Source organism: Ambystoma mexicanum, chromosome 11 (assembly GCF_040938575.1).
Source record: "Ambystoma mexicanum isolate Mex_15411 chromosome 11, UKY_AmexF1_1, whole genome shotgun sequence".
NCBI classification, from domain to species: Eukaryota; Metazoa; Chordata; class Amphibia; order Caudata; family Ambystomatidae; genus Ambystoma; species Ambystoma mexicanum.
In genome coordinates, this window is record NC_090934.1 from 1,193,616,525 (window position 1) to 1,193,630,599 (window position 14,075).

The 14,075-nt window shown below is 47.0% G+C and overlaps 1 protein-coding gene across 2 annotated transcripts in view; it reads left to right on the forward strand.

Annotated features, from left to right (window-relative positions):
• The window catches only part of C11H15orf39 (chromosome 11 C15orf39 homolog), a 248,020-nt gene that overhangs the window by 136,116 nt on the left and 97,829 nt on the right, over positions 1–14,075 (forward strand). For both annotated transcript variants that reach the window (XM_069624544.1, XM_069624545.1), the window contains exon 2: positions 10,308–13,883. In XM_069624544.1, the coding sequence (XP_069480645.1) occupies positions 10,367–13,883 (3,517 nt within the window). In that variant the 5' untranslated portion in view covers positions 10,308–10,366. The remainder of the gene's footprint in view (positions 1–10,307; positions 13,884–14,075) is intronic.

Consider the following 14,075-nt stretch of genomic DNA (forward strand, 5'->3'; position numbering starts at 1 on the left):
TGATCTACTGCTGTCAATCTACTTGGCTCGCGCACAGCTGTGGCAGAATCCCTCTTATCCACCTATTCCTGGCTTCATTCTAGCAAACCACAATCCTCTACCCAATGACAATAGTCTTCACAGCTAGGGTTGCCAACTGTCCCGTATTTTGTGGGATTGTTCTGTAATTGGGGACTCTGTCCCGCAGTTTGTCGAGTGGCTCTGCAGGATGCGGGTTGTCCCGACTTGCTCTGTTCGAGCACAAATAGGCATGCTGGGGGCTGGGGCCAGCCGCTTCAGGGCGCAGACGCCACAGCTAATTGCTGTCCATCTCCATCCATGTCTCACCGTTTAGCTGCCACTTGCTAGTCACTGTTATTCCGATTGGCTGGAAATGTATGCCCGCCAATCGGAATAACAATGGCTGGCAAGTGGCAGCTAATCTGTGAGACACCCTAAATAAGAGTCCTACTGCATTGCATTGCATTACGCCCGCAGCTGCTGATGTGACGGGCCTGCTGTGCAGATGCACTATATGTGCTTCACCTGGAGTTCCGCTATAATGGGAGGTCATGCACCTCCCATTAAAGCGGGACTCCAGGCGATGCACTTATAGTGCATCTGCACAGCAAGGCTGTCACGTCAGCAGCTGCGGGTGCAATGCATTGATTCTGCCGATGCTCTGCGGTAGTGAACAGAGCCAGTTCTCTTGCGAGCCGTTGAGCGTTGATGGGAAGTGATAGCGATGTCTGCTGACTCCAGCATTAGTCCCAATGGTGCAAATTAACCACCGAATAAATATTTAAAATGCAAACGAAAAAATCCTCCACAGGCCCGAGAACCAGCTGTAGGAAGGTGCTTTTCACTGCGTAGAACAGATGGTGTTAAGAGCCATTTACAAATTGTTAGAATTACAAAACAGGTGGGCCAAACGTGAATGACGCTGTGATGTCATCACCGCCTTGTGGGCAAGTGACCCGCAAAAGGATCTAAAAAAAGTTGGCCACCCTATTCACAGCAGCACCCTGGCCCAGCACCAAAACGTTCATTTGCGCATGTTTTCGCCATGGGATACCAAAGGGTTGGCATCTATAACTTGTTGTCTGCAATGGCCATACGCACCGTTATAAATGAAGGTATTTTTGCTGGTGGACTGCCACTGTTTTTTTTCCCCATGCCCTGCAATATACGCCCGCTCTCCAATGCATTGCATGGTCAACACTGGCCTACAGACTGGCAGGCCAAGTTCTGCCACCGTGCTTGTCTGAGGTTGACAGAGTAAAGGTAGACAACGCCCTGAGGGCAAGGCTCAGCCGTCTGGTTCAGCTGTGCATAGAGATCCCAATGAGAAAAACGCTGCACCCTTGACTTTGCTGCTGCTAGCCACTGTCATTGGGTAGCCATAGGCCCCAAGCCTGTTGACCATGTGCAAAACTATCCATGCGCATAGACCCCACGAAAGGCCACTGCAAGGCTTGAGGAACCGTACAGATCAGTCTTACATAGTAGCATTGCAGTCTCTCAGTTCCTGCCAACAATAACCAATAGTACAAGTAACTCCTACCACCTCCTCACACCGCCTATACTAACCCACACGCAGGGAGCAGGCCCCTGCCTGCCAAAAGCCTACATCTGGACTAGAACAGCCTGATTACCTTGGCACAGACAGCCACCAGGAAATAATGGGGACTTTCTGGCTATCTGTGCACTACACATAACTGTGTGTTCAGAATGTGTATTACGGGTCACCTGTAAACATCTAGAAGGCATTTAAAACCATAACTGATCGTATACAATGGACAGAAAAATCACATGTGGGCATTGGATTTGAGGCTCTAGGTGCTATCTGCTCATTCACTGGTGGTTGCTCTGCCTTAGTGGGTGAATCCTGCCCTTATTTCGAACCCAGCACATGCTACAGGTTCATCGGCACATCAGCATTTGTAACTTTTGCCCTGCGTTGCATAGTCCATCAAGTAGCAGTATTTCTCTCTGCCCACTTTACTTCCAGGAACACAGCCACAACCCCAGGTTTTTTCTTGCAAAATCAAAAGCGCAAAGAGGTAATGCAAATAGCGTGTGCCATGCTATAATAACGTCCCGTTAGATAACACAGGGAATGCTACTCTACACCTTGCCCCGTTTCGGTCTCTCGGTCCCTGATGGCTAGGAGCCTGGTAAGCTACTGAGCCAGACCAGCAATAAAGGAATCTTCAGTGAGAGGGCTGCTGCTAATTCTGAACCCTGTAGAAATCTGCACACTTTAATTTGCTGTTCATTTTTGCACTGCACAATCCAGTGGCTGGCCATAGGGCTAACCTTCCCGGTCTGCACCAGCTACAAACAACATAGATTTTCATATCAACATGCAGGTAACTGGTACTTCCAAGCTGCATCCATCAATGCCAAAGGTGTCCATCTCCCATTCGGCTATCCGACTAACACACCCAGAAAAAAATCTCTTCATCGCCTCTAAAATTGTATCACTCATCCCTCCCTCCCCTGCGACCACAACCAAGAAATTGGAACCACCTCCCATCCTCCCGCTCTTCTCATCATTCTCTCCACTCTCCCATCCTGAATTTCTAAAGCTTCTAACAGTCGTGCCTCAGGAACCTCTAGAGATCCCCTGCCTCCCTATTCCACTAAAAATCTTAACTTCCAACTGTGCCAGCGACATCACAAGATCTATTGTCAACACATCTCTAATTTCCAGCACTTTCCCTGCAGAATTCAAAACCGCCTACATCGAGCCCCCTGCTCAAAAAGTCACTTGACCCCCTCATCCCGACCAATTACAGACACATCTCAAACAAACGAATTGACCGAGCAGCCTACTCGCAACTATGCCATTTCAGACAATCGAACCATATGCTCAACTCTGACCAATCCAGCTTCAGACCCTGAACTGAATCATGCCTATTCTCCATCTGGGATGATCTTAAAAGAGCCTCCGACTCGGAAGGCTGCGCTGCACTGATTCTACTTGACCTCTCTGCAGCCTTGGACACCACTGACCACCCCACACTCTCGGCATCAGGGACAAAGCTCTGAAGTAGTTTGCCTCCTTCCTCTCCAACAGATCCCAAATAGTACAGATGATCTCTCTCTCTCTCTCTCTCTCTCTCTCCCCGCTCCCCGCTCTGATTCAATTCCATGGCCTTTCTTGCTTTAACTACGCAGACAACACACATATCGTCTTCAAAATCCCAAAGGGCCCCTCCTCCACCCCCCCAATCTTGCATCATGTCTCTCAGAAATCGAACACTGGATGACTGCCAACCACCTCCTACTCAATCCAGGAAAAAAACAAGATCATGCTCTGTGGGAAGACTCTGTGGCCCTCGTTCCCCAACCTACTCCATGCCCGCTCTGTCTAGGCCTTCTCCCCACCACCTCCAACACAGTAAAAAAAATTGGATGCATTGTGGGTGCAGACTTTACACCATTAAATCACAACATTCCTGTGACCAAAAGCTGCTACCTACACATGCGTATTCTCTGCTGCATCTTTCCCTACCTGACCTTCCTACACAGAGTCTCTGCGATCGTTGCCACCCCCCCTTTCACGCTTTAACTATGAGAGGCGTCCTAGACCTAGGGGTCCCCGCATTACAACAAAGAACATTCCAACAGGTACAAAACACTGCAGTGAGGCTCCTCCTAGCCCTTGGCCCTGCAGAACACATCACACCGCCTTCTGTGTCCTTCACTGGCTTCCGATCAGGCGATGATCCACCTTCAAGGCAGTGTGCATCACCCACCGAGCCCTCCACAACACACCACCAGAATATCTGCAGCATAAACGTACACTACAGGCCTTTCAAAAACCTTGGATCAGGTACTTCTCGTAATTTCTGTGGCAAAATCAACAATAATAGGGGGGCTCCTCTTTCTCAGTCCAAGCACCCACGATCTGGAACTCAATCCCTCTTGCCATTCACTGCATAGAAGATCACCTCACCTTCAGTAAGGCACTCAAACCTGGCTCTTCACTTCAGCATCCTCACAGACTTAGTTCATCTCGTGGGTGACCTTTTACCCACCCCAGACAAGAACGCAGAGGCATCGGAGGAGCTGACAAGGTGGGAGTTAGCCTGCACGGAATCTATCTCAGTCGGGCATTATGATAAGCTCTGCAAAACCACATCTCACTAGGTGTCAGCCATTCTTCACTGCAACTTCATGCACTCCTTCACAGCAGACCATTTTTCTATCCCACCTGGGCCACAGACCACCAACTTTCATATGTCTGCAATAAACACTGCTTGACTTCACCCACCCACTAACACATCACCACCTCCAATAGAATACAGCTGAGTCCCATGAAGAAATTAGTTCCAGCTTCACATAATCAGTCTCCTTGACTCTGTTACTCCTGTGACAATCTGTCACGGCACCCATCCTCTCGTATGATATCTATGGGCTGCTATTAGGGACCTAACCACTACCTACCTCCCTTTGTGCTGGCTAAAAATGCACACACGCATTGTAGAAATCCTTCCATCACTTCTCACACCTCTGACTGTGGTCTTCCAAAGGGCGTTCATCCCCACAGCACCTCAAGGCCATATCATTGGCAGTAAGCGCTATAAAATTCCAAATAACATAACACCCTACCCTCCTATCTTACAGAGCCATGCACAGCAAGGCCAACATTATTTGCAGAAGGGCGCTATATAAGACCACTTCACGTCACACAAAATAGTGTACATGCAAGTTGGAAAAAATGTTTTCTCCTATGTTTCCTAAAAGTTGAAAACCAAGTATTTTGTTGTGTGTATGTCTAGGATAGGATTATCACCGTACTCTGGCACACTAGTGCAATACAATTCAGGTATGAATTAGGCTGAATATTGGTCTCTAAAAATTTTTTTTTTTTAAAAAAAACCTGTAGAACGTACAAATGGTACTTGCTGTTAAACACAAAAAACACATACAAAACAGTCTAAGGTCCATCTAATAAGATGCATGTTGAGCTTGTGGATGGGAGACCTGGACTCTGCTTGGAGCACTGCAGGCGGAGGTCCAATAAGTGTTGGGAGAAGCTATCTGGTAACTCAGCTCTTCACCGAGGAGTTGTAGAAAGCGCTTTGTCACAGCAGCAGATCCGATCAGTGATGACAACCTCTTACTATCGTTGCATTTTGAGACTCCAAATTAGGTAAAGTTTCCTTAGGATAGGCCCTCGTGGTTAAGCAATGTGGCTCCTTGCAAAATTGCAAATGTGGGCCAACAAACGGAATGTTTTATGCTACCCAAAATACATATTTGTATTTATTTATTTTAAGAAGTAGCACAAACAAAAAATGTGTGTATGTATGTATGTATATATATATATATATATATATATATATATATATATATATTTGATTGGACAGCTCACTACCATGAAACTAAGACAACTAGTCAAAGGGGCAACACACTCAGCAGGACACACCCTCGACGCAATCTTTGCCAAGGAAAAACGCATCACCACGGCACCACTGATACAAATACTGTTGAGCGATCATCTCATCCTCCCATTTGTAATCACTCCGCCAACTCAAGTCTTCATCCAAACCCCTAAATTCACAACCATCACAAAAAGAAACTGGAAACACGTCAAAGAAAGCAACCTATTCGAACAACTGGAGATGACCAAACCCTCAACTACAGAACTAGAGCTAGCTGACCTAGACAGGAAAGAGGAGCTACTACACAAATTGATTGCAGACACAACTGACAAGATCGCCCCGGAAAAACCATTCACCCCATCAAAAAAAAGAGCAACGGCAAAATAGTTCACCCCACTACTAAGCTCCATGAAAAAAGAAAACAAAAAGATGGAACTGGAATGGAGGAAAGAATACATCCCAGGAAAAAAAACACACTTCCATAAACAAATCCACGCATACAAAAAGGAAATTCAAAAGGCGAAGAGAAGGTATTATGATGACAGAATCACCAATGGCACCAACACACAAAAAGAAATGTTTAACATCATTACAGAGATGAGAAACCCACCAGGCTGTGACAACACCCCAACCCCCTCAGAGAAACTATGCAACGACCTGGCAGACCACTTCAAGAAAAAACTCAACGACATCCGACAAAGCATACAAAATAGACCAACCAACCGCAACACACAACTAAACAAACCCAACACAGAACCACAGCACAAACTCCAAAACTTTCCTGAAATATCAGCAGAGGTATTCGCCTTGTTGGTAAAACACAGCAAGAAAGCAGGATCACTGATGGATCCCTGTCCCCCGGACATCTTCAAATCAATCCTCGCACAAGGAACGCCAGCAGAATATTACAGAAACCTTCTAAATCGATCAATAGCAACAGGAATAGTACCAAGGACCTTCAAATCAGCATATATCAAACCACTTTTAAAAAACACAAGTGGTGACGTAGAAGACCTCCAACTACAGGCCGATTTCAAACATTCCCTACCCAGTGAAACTCCTAGAAACCTACGTATACAAACTAACCCAAGAACACGTAGAAAAACACCACCTCCTAGACCAAGCTCAAGTCGGCTTCACACCCACAAGAGGAACAGAAACCGCACTACTATCCATCTGGGACGACATAAAAACTAACCCAGAGTCAAACGCAACCTCAGCCCTTATTCTGCTCGACCTCTCTGCAGCCTTCGACACAGTTGGCCATGACACCCTAACGGAAAAAAATAGAAGACATAGGGATAACAGACACAGCACTACTCTGGACTAAATCATTCCTAACAGACAGAACAGAACCTGTATGGATTAAACACTTCAAATCCACCCCACGAGCTAAAGACTGTGGAGTGGCACAAGGATCCTCACTATCACCACTGTACTTCAACATCTACCAGACTCCAGTTATCAGAATCTTCAAAAAATATGACATTACATGCTTCAACTACGCAGACGATACTCAAATCTTCTACAAACACGAAGACACCCAAGCCAATCACTCAACCCTAATCGTGTGTCTAAAAGAAGTCTTCAACTGAATGAACGCCAACAACCTGAAAATCAACCCAGGAAAGACCGAAATCATGATCATATCCAAATACCAAGAGAACGAAACCGCCATCCTGTGGCCAACGGAATTGGGAACCGCACCATCACCATCTAAGGTAGTAAAAAATCTGGGAATCCTGATGGACAACACCCTAACCGTCGAACCACAAATAAATGCAACAGTCAAGAAATGCTTTTTCCTCCTCCACACGGCAAGAAGAATCCGACCTTTCCTCTCCTTCACGCACAAAACACTCACAATCGTCGCCCTCATGTCAAGAATCGACTATGCAAACAGCCTCTACCTCGGAATACCAGAATACCTCCTGAAGAAACTACAACGGATCCAATTGCAGCAGCCAGAATACGCCTCAAACTATCCAGAAGAGACCACATCTCTCCTGCCCTAAAAACACTGCACTGGCTCCCAGTCAAACATCGCATCACCTTCAAAACAATGTGCATAACGCACAGGGCAATCGGTGGACAAGGAGCAGAATTCCAAAAAAAAAATACAATCTACAAGCCAATGATGCTCCTCAGGTCAAGCAACAAAATCCGCCTGGAACCAAAACCAAGAAAAAACTTGGAGGCACCTCCTTCTACCACTTAGCCACAAAAACCTGGAACAAAATCCCAAAAGAAATAAGAAACACCAAAGATCACCTAAAATTCATGAAATTACTAAAAACCTGGCTCTTCAACACCACTGACACCAACTGAAAACTGAAACAACAGAAAGAAAAAAGAATGACTGAACTTAGGAGGACACCGACGACACCCAGAACCGACTAAGAAACTGCCACCACAACTAGACGGCTAAGAAACTGCCACCACAACTAGACGGGCAACGCCAAGTCAAATAAAACACAAGCAACACCCATTAAGACAGAATCAACAATCCCAACAAACTCAAGCCAACTTCCTCATTCACCCATAATTGCTACCAAGTTCCACACTGTTATAGAGTTTCTATATGTTAGCAATCGCCACACTCGAACTGAGTTGTGGACTTTAGCAGGTACAATGGCCATATGAGTAGAAAAGGATGCCAGGTGCGGTTCATGTTTATGAAGGAAGTTGATGGAAGGGAAGGTCAGATATGAACAGGACAGTGTGAATACCGGACAAGCCCAGATCAGGACAGAGACACAGACATGCCCCCACACCCTGCCTAGGGTGATTACGCAAACCCAGCGCCTCACTTCGAGACAGAAATGCCAACTAACCAATCCACTAACAATTTCCCCCTCTGCTTACACCTCTCAAACGCCAAACCAAACAAGACCCCAAACCTACAGCACAACAAACCGCACAAACTTCACTACATTGCAACAACAAAACAAAAACACACAGACCCACACAACAGTACACAACGGCTACCAGCTGCAAACACCCCAGGCCCACCCAACGGAACCAACGGGCTGAGGCTGCTAACAGCACATCGCTGCTATCTTGCACTTGTCCAGCTTCCTCCCACTAACTCACCCTCCCTTTCCCCTCTTTCAGAGCCGCCAGAGCGCCAGGGAACCACTCCGGTGGTGATAATGCGTGTACAAATGCCCTTTAACATTAACATTAATACAAAATACAATCTGAGAGACCTACACATGTGAGGGATCATGGGTAAAGGGAAAAACAACTGTAATACACTGCAGCTTCTACGTGTCGGCCTATGCATAATATGTGAATCTAAGCAGGAGAGAGAGAGAGAGAGAGAGAGAGAGGGAGAGAGAGGGAGAGAGAGAGAGAGAGAGAGAGAGAGAGAGAGAGAGAGAGAGAGAGAGAGAGAGAGAGAGAGAGAGAGAGAGAGAGAGAGAGAGAGAGAGAGAGAGAGAGAGAGAGAGAGAGAGAGAAAAAAGAGAGAGAGAGAGAGAGAGAAAACACGAACGAACGAACGAGAACGAACCTAAGGGGGCAAGTGTGCTTCAGAGGACTACTATATACATATACACTATGAATTATTAATGGTCACTGGAGGGAGTGGTGAGGATGGGGAGAGGGTAATAGGGGCTCCCTCTCTAGCAAGTAAGTGAAGTTTAAGCCAAGCATTGAAGACATCCACAGTTGGGCTACAGGGCAAGCAACCAGAGAGAATGGACTGACTGTGTAGGAAATAGGAGTAGTCATATAGGAGGGAGTTCAGTTCCAAGGCAGGTGGCTCCATAGGGCTCGGGAAGGTTAAAGTCTTCCACCATGACCATGGGGATGTCTGCAGGAAATGACTCAAGGAGAAGATTCAGATTAGGAAAGGAGTTGTGGGGATCAGGGGGCCGACTGAGCCAGAAGAGCGAGCTCCTCTCACTCTTCTGGCTCTGTCGGCCCCCCGAAAGGGAGGAGTTGAATAGTGGCAGAATCGAAAGAGGTGATGTCAGACTGCTGTAGATGGGCAGTATTGAGGGCCTTATGGATGAGAAACGCCACATGACCGGTCAAGGAGAGTGGGGAAAGGTAACAGAGCCAATTTGAAGAGCTGCTACTGAAGTAGTTATGATGGAATATCCAGGTTTCTATAATGGCAAGATGTGAACGTTCAGGGTCATGCGATTCAAAGTGGTCAGTGACGTAGGGAGTCTATTCATTGGCGTATCTGCAGTTATGCCCACACAGCATACCATCCAGTCTATTGAGAAAATCCTTATTTTTCCACTAGTTCCTGAATGTGTAGTTAACTGATGACCTCTTCTGCCATCTTTCCCTTGTCCCCATCTTCACCCTCGCCTCTGAGCTCTCACCTCTTCTTAAATCCTCCAATATTTATTTCTCATTAGTTGTAGAGTCTCGCCTCTTTAGCGCTTTGTAAGGCTATCGAGTACAATGACATCAGCCAACCTGAAAAAGGTATAGCCTTTGAGGAAACAATGTGTAGCCAACAGTAAATTCTTAAAATGTGGTGGACACTAAAGAATCCAATTTTGTACACAGTTCAGTGTAAAAATGTGGTTATAGTCAGTATTCTGGTGATTTTAGTATTCTTTTTGATTCTAGATCTAGCGGTCACGGTCAAATCCTTCTTGCACCAAACTATGTACTGGTCAAATCACCTTTGACTGAAACAATAGTGTTTGTTTTCATGCATGTTGGAGGATCCTCTTCTAGCTTATGTCACAGGAATGTCTCCATTGGCTTATATATCTTTCCTGTGGCACTTTCCATTGGTTCACGTAGATGTCACTGTTGTTCTCATCTCGTTTGTTGTATGCCTAGGTCAGAGGTTTCACAGATACTTCTTTTTTTTTTCAAGTGTTAATCTTTTAAACTTCTTTTTATTGGAAGGGTTAATCTTTTATCTTGGACTCAGATTGTTTTTTTCCTTCTTCCTTACAGAAAGCTGATTTCAAGGAATCCAGGGCTGGTCGAGAACAGAAGACCAAGTTTGACCAATAATGGCAGGGAAACGGCAGCTCAGCTACTTGGACCCAGTAATTTTCAGCAAAGCACCTCGACTGGACAACCAGCCAGAACACATCTTCACATCAGGCCTACACAAGCCGAATCCAATGCCCGGCTACACGCCAGAAGACCTTCTTGCTTTAAAGAACAGCTATCTTGCCTACCCTGAGGCCTCTGAACACCCCCATAACTGGAGCACAACCGCAGCTTACCTGCAGTATGCCGGAAGTGCCCTAAACCAGCACCTGAGGACTGAAGGCATGCAGATGAAAACTATGCTCTACAGGCCAGATGCAGAGAGTCTTAAAGCCTGCTTACCACCTTCAGACAAGGGAAGGAGCGACATTGTCAGAGATCTGCTGATTGGGCGGGACAAAAGGGCAAGTCTTATGGGACGTCAAGAGCAGCTCCGGCAGGCGCAAATGCACAACTTCGCACTACAAAAACCTTTGGGAGTGCGTGCAGCTGCTCCATCATCTGGTGCCTGTGTTCCGCTAGCTATGCCTCAGCCTGTTTACAGGAACTCTGTCTGCTGCATAGAGCCTGGCTACAACCCCAGAGGTCCGATGTCCTTGGGGGCACAAGTGGAGAAGGTATCAAAGCAGCCTACAGGGGGAGAATGGATGCTACCATCCCAAACCACCTCGGGTAATCAAATTGCTACAGGCGACCAGCGTTATGCAACCATTGCTGCAATGCAGAAGAAAGCCCAGCAGCTGGAGTCTTTCTTGCATCCCCATCCTGGCCAAGGGCTCCACAGTAAGGATGCAGGAAGAATGACTACTGAGTATACTTCTTTGCAGTCAAACTTTGAGCAGTTCAGAGGACCTCAGGGTAGCTCTTTTTCTGATGCCAGGTACTCTGTCCCCTATGAGAGCCCAAAAAGAGCCCAAGATGGCCAACAAAGCAATGCAGTTCAGAAGGAATGGCCTTCCCCTCACTCTCTCAACACCAGTTTGCAAAATCCACAGGTGCCTTCCTATCATGACAGACAACCACCCCAGTCTATGCTAGCCACCCAGGGGCAGACACAGTTGTTCCATCATGGGGACCAACTTGCTTTAAGACATAGCAATTCTGCATTTGTACCCCCATCTCCAAGTAGTTACAGCGGGTTCTGTTTTCCAGGGAGTACCGACCTCCGAGCACCCCCCGACCCAATAATGTACCCTGCCTCTTATTTCAGCCAGCAGGGCACAAGAAGCAATTTTCTAGGTCCTCTAGAGAGTTATCCTTATAGGCCAAATGCCGCTGCTCCAAAGGAGCTGCCAGCACACCTGTCCTTGCCCTCTGCCAATGTGATGCCCAATGATCCACACACTGACGTGAAATTCCACCATAGCTCTGGATACAAACAGGATTTCTTGCCACAGAGCACTGGCTTTGCTTTTGGGCCCCCAGATTTGCCCCTCTATGGAAACCATCTGGTTGACACAAACCTCCTTCCTCCACAACCAACAAGGGTCAGCTGTAGAGTGGAGGCACCACTTGGCATGCCACCAGCCAAAGAGATCCCTAGTCTTAGAACAAAGGGTAGCCAAAACAGTGCCTTCCAGCCTGTGCAGACTGCTAACAGCACAGGAAAAGTTGCAGAGGGACTTCTAAAAGGTGATTTATGCTACCGATCAAGCCCCAGGCAGGTGGAGAAACCCTCTTTCTCTAGACAGTCCAGATCCATGGGTGAGATGAGGAGACCTAGTTTAACCACAGAGTCCAAATCCAGGGATGTGGCTGTCGAAGAATCTTCTAAGTCAGAGCCAATAATAATTGAAGACAGCACCAGTCCAGAGCAAAGCAAAACTGAGCACTTCAGAGCATGTGTCCCTAACATGAGCCCCAAAACTCCATCTGTACCTTCTACACCACCCCAGATCCCATCAGCCCACAAAGAGAGACAGTCCAGCCTTACTAGTATTGGGAGCATGTCTCCCTCCTCTCCACCCATGCCAGTCATCAACAATGTCTTCAGCCTTGCACCCTACCGGGCATATCTAGAGGGCACAGCTGACCATCCTTTTGCAAAACGTCAGAAGGCTGGTAAGCCACCCTCTGAGACTTCAAAAGACGAAGCTTGCCATTCGGAAAGTGAAGGACTGTCGACTCCTGTGTCTGTTACTGAAAAAAGATCTTTGCAGAATCAAACTGAAGCCCGTCCTCCTGATCGCTCCGAGTCCAACACCCCAAAATTGAACTTGCCACCCAAAAGGGACACTGAAGGCTCTACTGAAGCCTTTACAACATGCAAGATTGAGCAAAACCGAGATAACACTGTTGAATGCCAAGCGGCAGAGAACATTCAACAAAAAAGCTTTCTTCCAAGGCAGGCAGCGATTCCGGAGCACAAGAATGTTATCCAAAGGTCCAACAGCCCTGAGGAAACCACCACTGAAAGGTGCCAGGAGCTCAGAGAAGATGAGGCGCTAGACCTGAGCTTGAAAAAGAATGCCCCTGCGAGCATTTGGAATTCCAACGATGAATCCAATGAAAAAACCAGAGTTGAGGGGAGTGAACCTGAAGTCCGAAGTGATTCCCAGAGGGTAGAGGTGGACACACAAACTCATTTAATGAAGACCAATGTGTATGAAAAACCTCAGCCGCTGGCATCTCCCATGGCACTAGAGAAAAGCCACCTCCCTGGGGCCGAAGGTGGCTTCCATAGCTCTGCTGCTTTCATGTTTAGGAAATATAAGATATTGAAGCTCTGCCCCAAAGGTAGCTTTGGTTCTTCCCAACAGAGAATTCAGCCTGGGCATCAGAACAATCACCCCATGCAGCAGATTGTTAGGGTGCTGCCTCAACCCATTCTTCAGCCTTTGACTCAGCCCTCTTACAAGCATGCTTTGCCTTCTGTGTCAAACACTGTGCTTCCTCAGGCACCAGAATCCTCCCCAGTAACCAAGGAACCAGGCGACACAAGCTGCAAGGTTGGCCCAAGCTCTTGCACCCAGTATTTCACAGAGATGCACCTTTCCCTCTGTAACTTTATTTCCCACCACATCACTGAAACCCCCCCAGAGATCCTCCAAGAGTGGCTGAGGAAGGTTGCACCTGATGAGGAGCTAAGGGATAGGCCAAAGTCCCCCGTCCGCTACAAGAATGGCACGAGAGCTCCACGCGTCACAAGGACTTCTAAAGAGAGGGAGATCTGGTTGTGCTTCGATGGTCTGCCCATACTCCTTAACAAAGTGCTGTCCCAGCTCGAGACCTTTATATTAATCTGCAAGTGTCCTTTTCCCCATGTGGTTCGAGCCGGGGCAATCTTCATACCTATCCACTTGGTGAAAGAGAAGCTATTTCCCGGACTCTCTGTGACATCCGTTGACCGGGTTCTGCAGGAGCACAAGGTGGAGCTGCGCCCTACCACACTCTCCGAGGAGAAGTTGCTAAGGGAGACTGAGTTGAAGGGCTGCTCCTTGAGGATGCTGAAGCTGTTGGCTCTAAAACAGTTGCCAGAAATCTATCCAGACCTCTTAGATCTTCACTGGCACAGCTGTGTCCGACGGCAGCTTGGTGAGTTAACGTAAAATGTTTTTTTTAATAGACTGTTTAAATTAATCTTTATCGATGTATGGGTACTCAATCTTTTTACAATGGAAAAGTTTTTTCCTACATAGCTATTTCTGTAAGATAGATGTTCATAGACTGCAGTGATATGTCTGATGGATGGGTGCACAGCCCAATCTTGGCTTGTGCTCATCCCTT